The sequence below is a fragment of the Equus quagga genome, chromosome 18 (genome assembly GCF_021613505.1).
Source record: "Equus quagga isolate Etosha38 chromosome 18, UCLA_HA_Equagga_1.0, whole genome shotgun sequence".
Classification (NCBI taxonomy): Eukaryota; Metazoa; Chordata; class Mammalia; order Perissodactyla; family Equidae; genus Equus; species Equus quagga.
Genome location: NC_060284.1, coordinates 48,340,021 through 48,354,906, shown reverse-complemented (window position 1 = coordinate 48,354,906; position 14,886 = coordinate 48,340,021). Strand labels below are relative to the sequence as shown.

Here is a 14,886-nt window from a genome sequence, read left to right as displayed (position 1 = left end):
AGTGATAAAATCAATTTTGTTTCTTGAAAATGTCTGCATTTTAATCTTGTTCATGAAAGATATTTTTACTCAGGATATAGTTCTTGACTCACACTAAATTCTTCTCAACACATTGAAGAAAATTATCCCATTGTCTTGTGGATGCCTTTGAAGCTGTTAAGATGTAAACATCATTAATAGGAAGTGTTACGACTGTGCTCTGTGAAATCAGAAAAAAGAAATGGCCACTGTCACCAATTCTAATCAACATTTAATGAAGCCCTAAATCAGTACAATATATTAATAAAGGTAACTTAAAAGTAGGGGCCAGCCCAGTGTCATAGCGGTTAAGTCTGCACGCTCCACTTCAGCGGCCCAGTGTCATAGCGGTTAAGTCTGCACGCTCCACTTCAGCGGCCCAGGGTTCATAGCGGTTAAGTCTGCACGCTCCACTTCAGCGGCCCAGGGTTCTCGGGTTTGGATCCCAGGCGTGGACCTACGCACCATTCTAAAAGCCATGCTATGGAGGCGTCCCACATACAAAACAGAGGAAGATTGGCACAGATGTTAGCTCAGTGACCATTTTCCTCCAGCAAAAAGAAGATTTGCAATAGATGTTAGCTCAGGGCCAATCTTCCTCACAACGCACACCAAAGTAACTTGAAAGTCTAACAATGGAAAAGAATAGAAGGAAATGTCATTATTAACAGTTGAGGTTGTTATCCACACAGGAAAATCTCAAAGGAATCTATAGAAGAATTATGGAACAATGGGATAAATTACTGGAGATCATATTTTTTAAATTTCATTTTTGTGAACCACAAGAAATTTTAAAAAGGAAACAATACCATTGATAATAGAAACAAAAACTAGAAAGTACTTTAAAAAGCCAAACCCCAGGGTTTGTTATGTACATCCCTACATTCACCAAAGGGCAACCATGCCTTTTCCCATGCCTCATCCAAGTAAAAATGTTAGCTACACTTTGCTTCAGATTAATACAGATTAAGTAATAAAAACTTGCGTATTGATTTATTACCTAGATTTTATAATTTATTAAAATAGATAAATTACTTCTACCTATACAACTTTTTCTCTCAGTAATCTATTTTATGACTTGTTCCATAATTTACTTCTCAGTGATTTTTGTAATATTCTCCCAAGTATGCAAAACTATATCACTTAGATGTGCATCAATGTTATGCTAACCTCTTAGAATACATTGGCAATTATGTATTATTTTTATGACCTGATTCTCCAACATAAGGTGGTTGTGGGTTCAAATTAACAACCAGACTCACACAACGCAGTAGGCTTTAATCCAGTTCTGTGTTTACCTAGCTTTATGAAAGAATACAGGGCAGGAAATACAGCACGACCAGCATCTTTACCGTATCAGGAGGCTCAGCAGATACCCCAGTACACAGTGTCTTTTGCTTCCCTCACCAACACTGGTTGCGTATGGCTGCCAAAGATGAGCACCAGACACTGTGTGGCTCCGCTTCACGCAGAGAAGCCACAGCCTCAGTTTCCCACCAAGACCTACATGCCAACTCTCAACTGCCTTATTAAGGAGCAAGCCCACAGAGCTGGGGTTCCACAGCACACAAGGCAGTCAAAACAGTCCACGTTTATCTTAACTCTGTAGCTTCCAAAAAAAACAGTACAGTCAGAAGTTGGACTATAAGGTTATTTTCCAAGGCCCTGTTGCTGACCATTTACTCACACGTACTGTAGCTTACATAATATAGCGCATTGTCTATTTTGCAAAGGGTAAGAATGCTTCACGTGGAAAACCATTTAGAGCTAGTGGCTTCCTAGGGGCTGAAGAGCAGGGCCCACTGGGAGGAATGGCAGTGTGAAAGGATGAGGAATGGATTGCCTACAACCTTTTCAGTTCTTCTAAAGTTAGTACTCTATTCAGCTTTTCTATTTCGTCTTCAGTTAGTTTTGGTAATTTCTATTTTTTTAGGGGATCATGCGTGACATCTAGATTTTCCAGTCTATTGGAATAAAATTGAACAGAGTATTCTCGTGATAAATGCTCACTTCTGAGACGTATTAATGTCTGTCTGTATGATTATAGCTCTGTCTACTTCTCCTTTCTGTTAGTTTGGCGTGTGTACTGTGTATGTGTGTTTGTATAAATTTAGTTTTGAATCTGTATTCTTGGAGGCATCCTTCCTAATGGATTGTAACTTTTATCAACATGATAAAACGTCCCTGTGTGTTTCCTTTAATGCTTTTCACCTTGAATTTAACCATGTTTGCTATTAATATTGTTGGAAATCTCTTTTGTATAAGAATTTACTGATACAACTTTCTCAATCATTTTACATGTCAGCTAGAAATTGCGTTTTACTATATTAATGGAAGACAGACTACAAGGGTTAAACGAGTAAAGGGATTATTCTTCTCCTGGAGTAAGAAATCTGGGGTGGCGTAGTGGTGCAGGGTTAGCGCAGCTACTCACAAAAGTCTTCAAGGAGCCAGCCTTCTGGCTTCCTAGTCAGCCGTCTGTTACCTCTTATTTTTCTGCGTCATTTTGATTTGTGGATACATCTCTTTTAAATATCAACTTGAATTTTTTCAGCCATTCTGAGATCCTCTGTCTTTTTAAAGGTTTTAATAATAATTATTAACAATATTAAAGATCTTTAAATTTTACAGAAATTTAATCTATTCATTTTTATTTTGTTAATACTATGTTTGACCTCATTCTTACCTTTTAATTTTATAGGCCTAGTTCTGTTAAAAGGGATTAAGATTAATCCCTTTCCTTCCTTTTGTTTAATTTTCTTAGTTTATTCTTAGCGTGTGATTTTTTAAAAATTATACATTCTATTTATATTCTTCTAGAGATTATACCTATCTTTTTAAGCCACATATTTAAACATTTTTTATGTCATAACTGGAGGTAATGAGTCTTAATATCATTTTGCAGAAAATCTTAAAGTTTTTAACATATTTTCGCTTACTCCCTACAAATCTCCTACCTCCCGTTTTGAAACTGTCTAGAAATTTGTTTCCAATTATAAAGTAATATTTTTTAATTACAAATAAATAGTATACTTATTTACATTTAATTATAAGTTTTACTGTTTTTTTCCTCAACCCTTTTACTTATATACCATGTTGTCTTCTTTCTTGGATTTATTTTTTTAATGCAGCTGGAATATTAGTGAGTAATTCTTTCAGAAAGTGTCCATGGGTGGCAAACTTCCTGAATCATTGCATGCTGAAATGTTCTTTATTTTTTCCTCTCATATGAATGCTGATTTGGCTGTATAAGTGAGTGTGTATTCTCTCATCACAGATCAATAGCAAGGATTCTGGGTTTTGTTTGAAATGGAGATTCATTGAGAGGGTCTGAGCAGAAGACAGACACGATCTGATTTAAGAATGAAAAGGACCTCTCTAGTTGCTGTGTTGAGAATAGACTATGACAGCGGGGGGTCAAGGCTCAGAATAGGGAGACCCCTTGGCAGGCTATTGGAGCAATCCTAGCAAGAGGTGATAGTTTAGACCAGAGAGACGGCAGTAAAGGAAGTGAGAAGTGATCAGATTTGGAATGTATTTTAAATATATGTTTTAAAAAATCATTTGGAATTCCTGACAGATAGGAAGAAGAGTGTGAGAAAATAAGAGTGGTCGAGAATAATAACTTCAGGGTGTTTGGCCTGTTCAGCTGAGAGTGCAGCCTTGCCCTCAGCTAAGATGGGGCACTTTGGGCTGGAAGACCAGGAGTTCACTTAGGGACACGCTGAGTCTGAGATGCCTTTTACCTTCCAAATGAAGATGTTGCGCACCCGTACTTCATAGTCTACAATTTTTAGATTCTTTAAAAGGGACCAAGAATTAAAGAAAACTGTGAAGCAACCTGAGTATAGAATCCATCGAGCTTTATGTTTTCAAAACTTTCAGCCTTATTTTTACACGATTTGATGATATCTAATCTTTATTGTCAAACCTAAATATTTCACCTTATTTCCTCAGAAGCAACTCTCTTTGGACATTTATATGTTGTAAGTATACATAACATTTAGTTTAAAAATAATTAGAATAATCAGTATAAACAGGATGAATGGATTTGGGAACAAATATGACTGACTCCCGGTAAGCAACAACTTGCTGCTGTGAGCATAAGTGCGGGAGCGGCTTAGGGCATACTGTGTAGGATGTGGCTGTTCACAAGACCAGGAAGTTTTACAGCAAGACTGGAGTGTTTCGGTTAATCTGCTGAGTCAATTATCTGGCAGTCAATTTAGAGTTTCCATTGTGTTATAAAATTGCCCTAAAAAGAGATTGTACCATAATACTCTCCAACTAACCATATTGAGAGTGACTGTTTCTCCAAACTTTCGTCAACTCTTGGTATTATCCAACTTTTTAATCATTAACTTGGGTGGAAATATCTTATTTTTAAATTTACTTGTCTTTAATTGTGAATGAAGTCTGGCATTTTTCATATGCTCCCTGGATATACGTATTTGACTACTTTGTACAAAATGCCTCTAGGATATATCTGAGTCTATTACATTTATAATAGGCAATTTAGGGCCTATTTAAATGGACAATTTAGGATCAATTCATTTTTGAAAAATTCATTTGCATAGTCAATATCTTAAGCATTGTTTAACTAATAATAACTCAATTGTCAGCTGCTCTTTTTTGCTTTTTTTAGGAATTATTTGGAACTTGTTGCACAGTCCATTCAAGACTGGATCATAAAAGAAGAAGCTATATATCAGGAATCTAAAATGGCTGAGGAACTCAGCAGGAGCAAGCTTGAGCAGGAAGTGAAATCTCCTGCTAGTGGCAAAATTTCTTCCCCTAGCAAAATTTATTCTGTTAAAAAATCTAAAAGTAGGTAACCAGTTGAACTTATCCATGAAGTTCCCCCAAATTCTCTTACTTCTTAGTTTAATCAAGACTGTGACTATTTCAGGATTAAAAAAGAGTTACCCACAAAATTTCTGTGACTCTTCACTTTCTATGAAAAGATAGAATAGCTGCATTCCACATGTGATTAAGAACTTACCTGAGTGGGATAATGGAAAGTTTGTCTTATATTGACCCCACTTCCTGCCAGATCTGGAAGATACAATCTGTTATGCAGATCAAATTCGATGTTAGGGAAATGCCAGATGCCTTTCTTTTAGTAGGAGTGAAAGTTTCAGCTGTCTAAGAATTGTTGACAATGTATGAGGTAAATTCAGAGTCAGTATGTCTCCCTTAGAATAATTTTAGATTCTGAAAGACAAGATCTTCCTTAGACGGCCAACAGAAGAGTCCCAAGACTGAGGGAAGGAATCTAAAAACAAAGGAAAAAGAGATTTTGGGGGCCCTATGGCAGGGACCTGACAGGATGTTGGATCAATGCATCTTTGTTTTGTTGTCAATTTCCATGGCTTTGATGCTCTCAGGGGAGAGGAGAAGAGGGTGACAAAAAGAGAAAGGATAGTTGATAAAGAAGTGAAACAATGAGGTAATTCATCTGGAAAATAAGGATATTCCCCTGGGTTTGTGCAAAGGGAATGGATTTCATGTTGACAATATTCATTATTTCTGATAGCCAAAGTTGAAAGTGATTCATAAAGAAGCAACGCTATATAATTTCCAAAGTTTTTGTAACCTCTATCAATTACCAAAAGAATTAGTGCTTGGCTTGATTCTAAAATAAAACTTACAAAGCCAAGTTGATGATGAATCATTCACCATCCACCAAAATGGTTATATAACCCATCCATCAGCGTGGACTTCCTTGTGGTGGGAATGCAACAGGACAGCACTAAGTACCTGGAATAATGGATGGGGCTGTATGAGAAGGAGAGGGAGGGCCACCCCCTCACAATTGTGCCTAGGGCCATACTTGCCTATTAGCAGGAAAAATTGTAGGTTAACCTGCCTTTTCTTTCTGCTTCTGAACAGAACCAAAAGCTTAATAACTATCTAGGTGCCTATGGAAATCCAGAAAATGGTCAGTTTGGGATTGGAATACACTGGTAGGTGTTGCATTCTGTTTGAGGCCTCCCGTGTCAGAAAAGATGTAAATCTTCAAAACTGAATGACTACAATGGCAAAAGGAAGTCTTTGATATAGAAGGAAAAGATGGATTTTTTTTCTGTGCAGTCATAAGGGGTTGAACTAGGAGTAATTAGGTTAAAGCTCTAGGAAGAGAATCCAGTTCAATAAGGGCTTAAAAGTCTCAACACGCTGAGAACAGAATGCCTCCACCACCAGTGAGCTCCTCATCCCTGAAGGAGCTCAGTTCTACTTCAGGTGTCCACCTTGGAGAAGGCAAGAAAAAATTCAAAGATCAATAAATGGGGAGTTGAACTTCATAACCTTTGAGATCCCCTACAGCCCAGAAGTTTGGTCCTTCTATGAAACTTTATTTTAGGGAGTTACTAAGAAGTTTCATTTTCTCTGGTTATAGGTAACAAAGGAATGAGCAAAACAGAGTTAATAGATCAAGAAAAAGAAAAAGAGAAAGAGAAGGAAAAGATTCCTTTCATTTTAGAAGGCTCTCTCAAGGTAATCCAAAGAAAGGCAAATAACATTGAGTAATCACAAATTCAAAATTATTTTGTGACGGGGAACTTGTGTGGTATAACAGAAAATAATCATTTTGTTAAACTCTCAGAAATAATTGAATTTGCAATGAAAGGACAATCTCTCCACGAAGATGTCTCTTCCACCAGATGATAAGCCATTAAGGGAAGCTGTGTCATTCATTTTTATATAGCCCAAATCCAGGGCAGTACCTTGTCCGTACCTGGTATACCCTCTGTTTCTGCTGCAGGTGGTTATTTTTGTTTGCATATTTTAATTGGAATTTTTAATTACAAAAGTAATATATGCTTTTATAATCAATCAGAATTACCCTGGTTCTCCTAAGTCTTTGAAATAAGAAATACGAACAATTTGGTATGTTCTATGCTCATACAAGCATTCATGTACAAATATAAAGAGGGTTTTCGTTTGTTTGGTTTTGGTTTAGATTTGGTATGCTTTTTTTACTGTGCCACATGCTTTTTTCTCTTAGCTATATATCATGAATATCACTTCCAGACAATATCTAGAGATCTGACTTATTTTTGTAGCAATATATCAGTCTTTAATTTGGATGTACCATAATTTATTAAATAATTTCCTTATTAGTAATTATCACTTATGTTTCTATTTATTCAGAAATATTTACCTTTTATGTAGTCAAATCAATTATTTTGGGCCAAAATTTAAAAGACACAATGCCAAATTTTGGTAAGAAGGTGAATTCTCATACACTGCTGGTTGACATATAAGTTGGCACTTCCACTTTGGAAAACTGGACGTGTCTACAAAGTTAAGCATACAATTTCTGTTTATCTAACAATTCCACTCCTAAGTATATAATAGAAATGCATGCATGTGTGCACCAAGACACATGGACAGAATTGTTTTTGCAGCATTATTTTTAATCCTTCCAAACCAGGAACAATTCAAATATTCATCAGTAGAGTGCCTACTATGATTTAGTCATGTGATGAGATACTATGCAAATCTGGAAATGAATGACCTATAGCTACATAGAGATATATGCATGGATCTCACAAACGTCATGTTAAGCAAAAGAAGAGAGAGTCAAAAGAATATATGCATTATGTATAATTTTGTTTGCGTAAAGTTTGAAGTTTCATAAAGTTTCGTTTATGTAAAGTTTAAAAACAGGCAAAGCTAAACTAAAATATTACAGATTAGGACACTGGTTGCCTTTGGGGCAGTAGCAGTGGGTAGTGATTGGAAAGATGCTTGAGGAGACCTTCTGGGGAGCTGCAGAGAGCTGAGTTCCTGACCTAGTGGTGGTTACAGGAGTGTTTACTTGGTGGTAGTTCATTCAGTTATTCACTTAAGATTTGTGCTCTTTTTGTATGTGTTATAGCCTATCAAAAAGAAAAAGTTTAAAAAAAATCTGTCATTCTCTTTATGGTTTCAATGCTTCTGTGTTTTTGGTTCCATCAGGTTGATTCCACCCTGAGGTTATACAGTAATTTTCCTGCACTCCCTTAGAATTTTTCATAGATACACTTTTTATATTTAGATATTTAATCTATCTAAAATGCATTTTTTATAATCTAATGTAAGGTTCTTACTTTTTCTTTGCCCAGATAAACTGTCATTTTACTAATAACATTTAATTAAATGTAACATTAATCACCCCACACACACACAGAGTTGGGACGTTGACTACATCACATCTATCAGGTACCCATTCTTTTTTTTTTTTGGTAAAGAAGATTAGCTCTGAGCTAACATCTGTTGCCAATCTTCCTCTTTTTGCTTGAGGAAGATTGTCGCTTAGCTCACATCTGTGCCAATCTTCCTCTGTTTTGTATGTGGGATGCCACCACAGCATGGCTTGATTAGCAATGTGTAGGCCCATGCCTGGGATCTGAACCGGTGAAGCCCAGGCTGTCCAAGTGGAGTATGTGAACTTCACCACCACGCCACCCAGCCAGCACCCCCATTCATTTTTTGAATCCGTGTTTGAATGCTGTATTCTGTTTCAGTCACCTACCTAATTATTCACTTTGCTAGTACCATGCTATTTTATAATTACAGTAGCTTTTTTTTTTTTTGATGAGAAAGATTGGCCCTGAGCTAACATCTATTGCCAATCTTCCTCTTTTTTTTTCTTTCCCCCCAAAACCCCCCAGTACATAGTTGTATATCCTAGTTGTAGGTCCTTCTAGTTGTGCTATGTGGGACGCCACCTCAGCACGGCTTGACAAATGGTGCTAGGTCTGTGCCCAGAATCCAAACTTGAGAAACCCTGGGCCACCAAAGCAGAGCACATGAACTTAACCACTCAGCCACAGGGCCAGCCTCTAATTACAGTAGCTTTGCTGTAAGCTTAAATATTGGGTAGGCAAGAACTGACTTCCCCACACCCATCAGCATGCAATAAACCTCAAAACAATGTTGGCTAATATTGATGAGCTTCCCTGTCTTCTTGGTCTTAACAGTAAAGATAATTACGTGGCAAATCTTTAAGTTTATTGTTAATTGCTGCTTAATTTTATTAAAATTTTTTTAATGTCTATTGGTATTGAAATGTATCTGGGACTGGCCCTGTGGCCAAGTGGTTAACTTCGCCTGCTCCACTTCAGCGGCCCAGGGTTTCACCGCTTTGGATCCTGGGCACCGACATGGCACCATTCATCAGCCATGCTGAGGCGGCGTCCCACACAGTGGAACTCGAAGGACCTGCAATGAGAATATACAACTATGTACTGAGGGGCTTTGGGGAGGAGAAGAGAAGAAGAAAAAAGATTGGCAACAGATCTTAGCCCAGGTGCCAATCTTTAAAAAAAAAAAAAAAGAAAAGAAACTAATATCTATTAGTTTTCCTCCTTTATTTTGTTGATATGTTGAATTATGGAGATTGATTTAATAATATGAATAACATTTGCATTTTTAAAACAAACTCCTCTTCAGCATTTCCTGTAGTTTAGTCCTCATCCCACATAACCACGTATGTCATAATTGCCTAGGGGTCTCTGCAGGGAGGAGAGACTTAAAATACAGATGACTTCACTCCGTCCTAACTGCATCTTTGGGAGTAGAACCTCAGAGTTTTTATTTTTACTACGCTCATTTACTTACATTATAGACAAAAAATTATAGGACTTCTTTATGATGTTATTTTAATAAACAACTGAATTTGATTTGATGGCATTTTATCTAGAATGTCTACATCTCTGATGACTGAAATCAGTCTGTAGACTTTCATGTTGTTATTAACAAGTGTCAGTGTTAAGGTTACGTTGGCAAAGTTGCTGTATACAGGATCAACAGAGAAAAAATCACTGGAGTTCTAATTCACCAGCAATAACCAATTAGAAAATGTAATAGAAAACAAATGTCATTCACAAGATCAACGAAAACTATAAGGTGCCAAGAAAAATAAATTAATAAAATATGTGCAAAGTCTTTATGCAGAAAATTGCAAAATGTTATTGAAGGATATTAAACACCTTAATAAGTGGGAAAATATACCATGATCATGGATGAGAGGATTCAATTTAGGAAATGAAATATACTATAAACTCACTGTAATTCCTATGAAAATCCCAACAGTGTTTTTTATGAACCTTGGAAAGCTGATTCTAAAATCAATAAAGAAAAATAAAGTGATAAGAGCTTTCTTTCAGATAACATTTGACTGGCAAATTCCCTTTCACTATTTTCACATTTCTGTGCCTTTATATTTTAAGTGTGTCTCTTGTAAACAGGGACTATAAACTAGATTTTTAAAAAAATCGCATCTGAGTATCTCTCTTTTAGCGGGATAGTTGAATCCATTTATATCTATTCTGATTAATTGCATATTTGGAATTTCTTCAATCAATCTATTTTGTATTTTCTATTTTCCTGCCTGTTCTGTGATCCTTTTTTTTCTTCCTTTCTTTCATATTGAGTTTATTTTCTCTTTTCCCTTGCTGGCAATTTAATGATAAGGAACACTAATTTTAACTCTAATTAAGTGAAATGTCATCCTCCCCCCAAACAGAATTCTATTTTCTTATTAGTAGAACTGTATTACCAAAAAAAATTGTATTTAATGATTTGTCAATAAAATATTTGCAGAAATTACTTTTCTCACTTGTTACATAAGTACCTATATAATATCCTTAATTTTGTCTCTTGACCCAAAAAGCCTAAAATATTTATGATCTGGCCCTTGATAGGAAAAGTGTAAAATGTATACACTCTATTTCTATTCTACTAGTGGTTGCTCCAGAAATTCAACTTGTATATATAATTTAATGAAGTCTAAACTTAATTATATATCTTTACTTTCTTTCAGAACAATACAAGGAACTATTAAGTTATTTAAAATTTGCTTCTCCTCTCACAACTTATGTTTAAGTTTTATCTTGATTTTTCTTGTTCCCACAAATTAGACATTAATATTGTCATTGTTTTATATAGTCAATTTATTTAGATTTAGCCCATGCTAACCATTTGTTTTATTGAGCATTTCTTCCCACATCTTATATTTTGGGAGTGTTTTCTTTGGAACTCCCTTTAGTGAGGGTTTGTTGCTATTAAACCTCAGTTTTTACTTATCTGAAAAATGGTTTTGTTTTACTCTTATTCATTAAACATAGTTTTCACTTATAAAATTTTTGGTTGACTTTTTTATATCCTCTTACTACTCTCAAGATACTGTTCCACATTTTCCTGGCTGACATTGCAGTTGTTAATAAATTGATTGTCAATCTAATGTGTTCTTTCTTTATAGACAGTTTATCTTTTCTCTCTAGCAGCTTTGAAAACATTCAATGGCATGCTGGTAAATGTTTAGCAATAGCTCTCTGGGGAAAAAAATATATGTATCTACATATATATGTACACACATGTGTAAGTGTAATCTACATTTTACTGATATATAGTATGTATAGCACACAATTTACAAATAATAAAATATATAATACTCTTTATTGTGAATTCCATTTAGCCAATGGATTCTCACAGAATGCTTTCACTGATTTTTACTAAGCTCTTGTATCCTTAGCCAACCTATGGTTACAACTGACAAACAAGTATAGTTCTAATATAATGTTGACTGATATTTTCGTTGACATGATCAGGTAAGGCAAAAATTAACAACAAAGGGATATGTCTCACTCATTCATCAATGACAGGAGCAACTTCGCTGAATCAGACAATAGTTTTTGAATACTGGAAGAATATTTCCTTAATTTTTTGTGCTAGTTGCAATGTCACAGCTCCAGATGTGATACACTTTTAAGTTTAATCTGCAGTATTAACATTCTCTCCATCGCTTAAGTCTAGATAATCAGCAGTCAATCAATCCCTGATTTGTAGCATCTGCTGGTGTCTGCAGTGTAAATATGCCTATCATGGCTGGTTTCAAGCTACCAAGATGACATCACTGAATATGGAGTTGGAAGCAATATACAGTAGCACACCATTATATTGTATTTCTATGATACAGATACAATTGACATGAATAACCTCACCAGTATAGATAATAGTGAAATATAACAAAATAATTAGGAAGGTGGTAAGTTTTGAGTATTTATTGCATTTGTTTTTAATATGTTATTTAATTATTATTAAATAATATTACTTAATGCATTATTAACAACTGGATCCCAAAATTCCTGAAAATTGAAGCATAAAGTCTTTCAAGCCAATATGAACCAGGTCCAGCATACCACTGTTATTTCCTGCTTTTGATTCATTGGCCTTCCTGAATGTTAGGATTAGTGTCTCTCTTCAACTCTGGAAATGTCTCAGCCGTTATCTGTTCAAATACTGCCGTTTCAAAATTCCTATTCCATTTCGAAGAGGGCTTTCAAACTCACCTTATTTTTGATGCTATCTTGATTCTTATACTTTTGATGCCTCCTTTTCTTTATCTAAGCATATTAAACTACTTATTTTATATTCTGTATCTGATAATTCCAATATCTGCAATCTTTGCAGATAAAATTTCACAGTTTTTTCTTCTTCAGGTTTTTGCTTTTGGCTTATTTCTCATGTTTTGTAATTTTTATTTGTGAGCTTATATCAACCCACAATCTTTTCAGAATAAAGTTTTAAGGTAATGTTCACTTTGGCCACAAATCTGTATGAGGACAGGCTTGTTAGGTTAGGAGTTCTCAGGGGTTGCTTTTCTACTCCCACCCTCCCTTTAACTGAGGACAAGGAAGCAGGCTAGAATTCATGATCTTTCTCTATGGGGCAAGACTTTTTTCTAGTTCACGCAATGAAGGTGTCATTTTTTAAAATACTTGCTCTGTTCAGAGGTGTCTGGTCTGATCTCCCAGGTTATGTCTCTAGTCCCCATAAGCCATCAAAAGCCAAGTCTTAGGGGGCCAGGGATAGACAGATGCCCCTGGGAAATTGCTGCCCTCAGTGCCCACCTGCCACACAGGATTAGTGCTTTCTCAGATCCTTTACTTTGCTGCCAGCCCTGCTATGCATTACAATGAGGATTTTTATATTTTATTCATAATTTCTGAAATATTTTATGCCAGGAAACATCTAGTCAACCATGTTTCTGACTAACCATGTTTAGGACCTAACTTGGGGGTTGGACTTGTGTGGGAGAGTATAGGAGACAGGGAGACCAGCCTAGAGGCTAACGCAGTAGTTCAGGCTAAGGATAAAAAGACTTACCGGAGGATGAGAGAGGACACTGAAGTGAAGAGAGATCTCTGAAGAGAACTGGCAGGATTTAGTACGCAGAAGTTGGGTGAGACAAAGAGAAAATCAAGGATGACTCCAAGGTTTCTGGCTCAGGATTTTGATTTGTCAGATACACTTACAAATATCATGTTAACTAGTCTCCAAAATGAACCTGAATGGAATCTAATTTGTTTCAAAATCCTGTTAAATTTTTTTAACATGTTTGCAGGCATGGAAAGAAGAGCAAGATCGATTAGCAGAAGAGGAACGCTTAAAGGAAGAAAAAAAAGCAGAGAAGAAGAGTAAGGACATTGGTAAAAAGAAAGGCAAGGAAAAGGTAGAGAGAGAAGATGGTAGGGTTTTGAAGAAAAAATCTTTTTTCAAGGATAAAGCTAAAGAAGAGCAAATCAAGATCTCAGACGTAACAGAGGAGCCCCTTCAACAGCCAGAACCTGAGATAGTTTACCCGGTAACATCAATTTTCTAAAAAGCTTCTTTGAGTCATTCCTAATTGTTTTGAGAAAAACACAACTTCTGTGGAAACATAAGGTTCCCAGTCTTCACTGCGACCACAGAAGGACTTGGGATTTCTTCTAGCATAGACGGTCTCAGACCTGTATTCCACCCTCTAATACCTTGGACCTTCTTTGTAGTCAGTCACCAAGATAGGAACAGCCTCAGGCCAGTTTTCCTTGAATGCAGCGAAGCTGGGTTACTAAAGGCAGTAAAGACGGAAATTTGACACAAAAGCATTTATTTAGGTTTATGTAACTAAGCCACTGTAATAGGTCAGTGTGGACACAGAATGGCTTTATCTGTCTCAGATGACAGGGCTTTCTGAATACACTCCATTGCCTCTCTGTAGGCACCCATGTTTCTTGCTTGTATGCTTTTGTAAAAGCTTCTCTGTCAATCTCTCCCTCACCCAGTTTTACGAGGGAAACTTAATGGAAAAAAAAAATGGAAAGAAATGTAACAGTCCTTTTCCTTTCTGGCTACTGCTCTAAGTCAGTTGTTCTCAAGCTTTAGAGCAGTATCAGAATCACCTGGAACTCTATTAGCAACACTTAGTAAAAAAATGTCTTTAACGTATGACCCCCTAAAATGTAAAGTGTCCATACTCCTCAATATATCAGTTCACTTTAAACAGAAAATTAACAGCCAAGGAAAGAGAAATTGATTTCTTCTCACACTGCCTTGGCAACAGTACAGTGATTTGATTTGCACCAGGTTATGACGATGCTCCAGTGAACGGAATTTAAAATTGTGGCCCTCCTTTAATTCTGCCTGTCATTGTTAATACCACAGAAGTTGCTAAAGATAATATGGACACCGGCCTCTGAGTCTACAAAGTGACAGACAAATCATTTAGCAGAAATTAAGCTTATAGCAACTTCATTTGGCGCACACTGATGAGTTGATTTTTGTCAATTGCAGTTCCACACTCAAAGCATGATGCTTTCTCTTCTAGTTTTGCGGATACAATATGGGAGATATACCCATCCAAATCTCGGGAACAAATTGTTATCTGTATCCTTCAGATGGAGGGCAGATTGAAGTAGAAAAGACAACATTTGAAAAAGGTACGTTTTGAAAGCAGCTGATTAATGGTTTGAAAGATATTAATCCATTTCAGGTCACCTCAGGGCACTGTACTCTTGAGTGTGATAGGTGAGAATGGTAATGTGTCCACTGCAATGC

The 14,886-nt window shown here is 36.2% G+C and overlaps 1 protein-coding gene across 7 annotated transcripts in view; it reads left to right on the top strand.

Annotated features, from left to right (window-relative positions):
* Positions 1 to 14,886, top strand: part of SPAG17 (sperm associated antigen 17) — a 209,397-nt gene that overhangs the window by 107,451 nt on the left and 87,060 nt on the right. For all 7 annotated transcript variants that reach the window (XM_046645074.1, XM_046645076.1, XM_046645075.1 and 4 more), the window contains 4 exons: positions 4,664 to 4,845; positions 6,419 to 6,516; positions 13,415 to 13,654; positions 14,657 to 14,768. In XM_046645074.1, the coding sequence (XP_046501030.1) occupies positions 4,664 to 4,845; positions 6,419 to 6,516; positions 13,415 to 13,654; positions 14,657 to 14,768 (632 nt within the window). The remainder of the gene's footprint in view (positions 1 to 4,663; positions 4,846 to 6,418; positions 6,517 to 13,414; positions 13,655 to 14,656; positions 14,769 to 14,886) is intronic.